General features: G+C 36.5%; 1 protein-coding gene across 2 annotated transcripts; it reads right to left on the reverse strand.

Moving 5' to 3' along the window:
* Positions 1 to 430: 430 nt before the first annotated feature.
* Positions 431 to 3,314, reverse strand: LOC105774453 (probable receptor-like protein kinase At1g80640). Of its 2 annotated transcripts, none has more exons than XM_052632225.1 (10): positions 2,986 to 3,314; positions 2,673 to 2,843; positions 2,317 to 2,567; positions 1,775 to 1,907; positions 1,613 to 1,676; positions 1,434 to 1,530; positions 1,246 to 1,345; positions 1,000 to 1,067; positions 828 to 917; positions 431 to 748 (listed from the first exon to the last, which is right to left on the reverse strand). In XM_052632225.1, the coding sequence occupies exons 1-10, from the start codon at positions 3,119 to 3,121 to the stop codon at positions 623 to 625; spliced, it is 1,236 nt and encodes a 411-aa protein (XP_052488185.1). In that variant the 5' UTR covers positions 3,122 to 3,314; the 3' UTR covers positions 431 to 622. The 2 variants fall into 2 exon arrangements, with proteins under 2 accessions (XP_052488185.1, XP_012452407.1); XM_012596953.2 differs by having other exon boundaries at positions 1,000 to 1,118; positions 2,986 to 3,309.
* Between the last annotated feature and the right edge of the window lie 561 nt (positions 3,315 to 3,875).

Below are 3,875 nucleotides of genomic sequence, written 5' to 3' on the forward strand. Positions count from 1 at the left end.
ATCAGTACCTATTGACGAGTAGAAAAACATACCTTAGATTCAAATCGATATGACGATCAATATCGAAGATCGAATAAGAAAGTCATTTTTATTTTGATTCACAGATTAAGATTTAAGGTTTAGGGTCATGACATTCAAAACTATTTCATGAAAAAAAAACCTGAACTATAGAAGAGAAGAAGAGCTATTGATTGGTGCAGGCCATGCGAACGGAGAAAATCATACAATCCAGTGACTTAATTGAAAACTTTCGAATAATTCAATAAACATTTTGTAACTTTTTAATATTGAGTGACCAAAAGATAAACTTACTAATACCTTTTGAGTATAGGGGAATAGGGCTGTCAAGGTTAGAACCCGAGATTAGGTGTCAACAAATACACCACGACACTAACAGTTGACAGTGCGATAAAATTGTTAATCACAATGCTGCAGAGAATGGAACATAACTTTCTTATTGAAGTTATGAAAGGAGTTTTTCTGTTCCAACTATCCGTATTAGAAAGATGTATCAAAGAGACATGTAATCATCGATTTTACATCACTTTACATTGTAATCTTGTACCAAAAGAAGCAGTTCGTATAATCATCACGAAAGAGAGGCTGAGGAAGGACGGACAGCTTATGTAACTCTTAACGAACCTCTGAGTTCCATAGGCACAAGAGGGATGAGAGAATGCAGGACATCAGTTATCAATGGCCGATAACTCGGTTCGGGTTGTATGCACAGCACAGCAACAGCAGCGACCTATTCAATACACAATACGAATCAACTTTTAAGACCAGATCGAGGTCATATGACAACACGAATATTCTTTTCGATATACCTGATATAGGTTCTTTAAATCCATTGTGTCTCTTATTACTGGATCCACTATATTCGGAAGTTCCGATCTGTTGGTAAGTTGGGGCATCGCCTGTCAAAATAGCAAATAATAAGTTCAAGATACGGTAAAACAATTACTCCTACAGGTAAATCTTAGGTTGAAAGAAAATTACCCAAGTGACGAGCGATTGGCACCGAGATGGTGACATTTGCTCTAGCGGTTTCTTTCGGACTAGCAGCTCTAGAAGGACAATTCCGAAAGCATATACGTCACTTTTATCAGTCAATTTGCCTGAGAAAAAACTCTTCTGTGACTATTGAAATAAAAATCGAGACCGAATTTGGTACTCCGGACCAGAAAATGGAACAGATTTCATTTGGACTTAGTTATGCGTTAACAATGTGGAACTTTGGCTTACCTTCTAAGAGGTACTCTGGAGCTACATACCCCAACGTTCCTGACAACTTTACGTTTTTGTTTTGAGATCCAGTAACCACAGCAAGGCCAAAATCCGACAGCTAAATAACGGAAACCATTCTGGTTAACTTTTATGCAAAGGTACGTAAAGACGAGGTTTGTTAGCGATAGCATCATATATAATGTTACCTTAGCATTGAAATCGGAGTCCAGAAGAATGTTAGATGACTTAATATCTCGATGAATAACTGGTGGATTACAGTGCTCGTGAAGATATTCTAATGCTCTATCAGAGATCAATGACAAAATTTAGAACCATGTTATAGCAACAAATAAGAGAGTAAAACATAATTGGCTCAGAGTTTCACCTTGCAACATCGATTGCGATTTTCATCCGTAGTTGCCAAGTTAAAGCTGATCCTCGAGTCAGTCCTGTAAAGTCCAAAACGAAATCGATGAAATTAGATCAAAGACAATATATTTTAGCTTCTTCCACATTGTTAGTTTCAAATAAGAAACAGAGTTTATACCATGTAATTGACTCTCCAAAGAACCATTTTGCATCATTTCATAAACAAGTAACTTTGATTCACCATGGATACAATATCCCAATAGTGAAACTATATTCTGATGCTGGATTTTGATCAACCAATCGACCTCATTCTGCACACATTCAATGAATATCGAATAAAGGCAGGGGAAAGACATTAGATCCGAAAGAGACTATGTTGAGGGGAGATCGGCTCCTTTGGAGAAGTCTTCGAAGTGTCATTCACTTGACAGCCAGTCCAGTCCTCCAATAAACTAAAGTATTTTCTTCTAGGAGAGGATTTTGTCTCTTGTGCCCTGCCGAGAGTCAGAGTGGCATGAGCAGCTGTCCTGAGAGCCTGGTTCACAGAGCCGGGAGCGGCTGGACTGTAGTGGGGTTTGAACCCCTGACTTATGGGGTATAAGTCACTTGTTGAGGGATATGGTACCACTCTGGTTCAGTCGGCTGCCTGACTTGGAAGACTTCTCCCGACCCTCAATAGACTCTATTCATATCAAGTTCAAATTTGGAACAAAATATCACCTCGAATTCTCTTTCAACATTATGTCCTCCACCATCTAATTTCTTCACAACAGCAAGGAATTTCCCATCAAAACAAGCTTTATAAACACGTCCACGACCGCCTTCACCCAAAACATTACTTTCCCGGAAATTGTTCGTCGCAGCTTCCAATAACCGATACTCAATAACAGCTACTGAACCCTTTTTGCAAGCCATTGGTAATGAATTAAACTGATCCGCAATTGGACTCAACGAAATTGTTTTTGTAGGTTCTTCAGATTGCATATTAAAAAACCAAAACAAAGAACAAAGTTGCAATCAGCAGCCAAGACTTTGAGACCAAAACACAAAGGTGATTGAGTAAGACAAAAAGATACCCAGATTTCGTTTGGCTTCCCCATTGGAATTCTTCATGATTTTGTGTCTACAAATCCAGAAATATAACAAAAAGAGCAATACCCCACAAAGGAGAGTGGAAGCAACAATTAGAGTAACAAGGATTCTCTTGTTCAAATCTTGATGGTGCACTACTTTAATCACTGCCATTCCTGCTTTACCATTAACATAGCGTTAAGCATTATATATTGTTTTTGATGAAGCTAGCACTTATCCCTGGTTTCCCAAAAATCTCAAATGGTCTAAATCCCAATGCAAAGCATCTAATGGTAGTAAAGCATTTAGAAGAAATACCTGGAGAAACAGCTTCCATTTGTGAAGAAAAGGAAGAAACAGTGGAGACAGGTGTGGTTCTAGCAAGATTTACAAGTGATAACAAAGACAAGAAACATTGCCACATGGGAAGTAATAACGGACAGAGAAGATTCATGTCTCTCCACTAAGACAAAGAGAAGAAAGGTGTTTGCTGTTTCACTTTTGAATCTAAGAAAAAATACCCTTTCTTTGGAAAAAGAAAATGTAAGCAAATGGAGACAAAAAGTGGTAATTATTGTTGCAAGCAAACCAAGAAAAAAGAGAAAAAGGAAGAAGAAAAAAGTAGAGAAGGAGAGATCTTTCTTATTCAATTAAATACTATAATCTAATTGATTTTGTCACTTTTTGTGTGAATGTGAGTGCTAAAGAGAGAGAAAAAGGGCAGAGATGGGTGATATAGACAAAAGTGAAGTGTATCCATGTGTGTCAGTTATGAAAAAGAGAAAATTTGCTATTAGTCCCTGTATTTGTGAAAGTTGTGGATTTAGACCTTATATTTTAATTTGGTTACTTTTAAAATTTCAATCATCACCAAACAACAATTATTGAATTCATTTAGTTAAGTTCTGTAGCATATTATCATATGCTTGATGGCATGCCAGCTTATTATTTCCACATATTACTCAGAAAAAATTCAATTAATGGATTAAAATTTTAAAAATTAAAAGTATAGGGACCTAGAATGATCGAACTAGAGAATATTAATTAAATCTACTGCTATACACAAAGTACAAGACTAGTAATTGAATTTAACCAAATGGATTGAATTGCTACTGTTTGGGTTAAGACTAAAATTTTAAAACTCAAAAAGTATAGAGACTAAAACTCATCAATTCAAAAATGAAAAGGACTCAAATTGATCAAATTAA

Source organism: Gossypium raimondii, chromosome 6 (genome assembly GCF_025698545.1).
Source record: "Gossypium raimondii isolate GPD5lz chromosome 6, ASM2569854v1, whole genome shotgun sequence".
NCBI lineage: Eukaryota > Viridiplantae > Streptophyta > Magnoliopsida > Malvales > Malvaceae > Gossypium > Gossypium raimondii.

Coding starts and splice junctions, on each gene's coding strand:
- LOC105774453 (XM_012596953.2), bottom strand. CDS start 3,121: ATGAATCTTCTCTGTCCGTTATTACTTCCCATGTGGCAATGTTTCTTG. Junction 1,677..1,774: donor TTTGGAGAGTCAATTACATG/GTATAAACTCTG, acceptor TGGACTTTACAG/GACTGACTCGAGGATCAGCT. Junction 1,531..1,612: donor ATCGCAATCGATGTTGCAAG/GTGAAACTCTGA, acceptor GATCTCTGATAG/AGCATTAGAATATCTTCACG.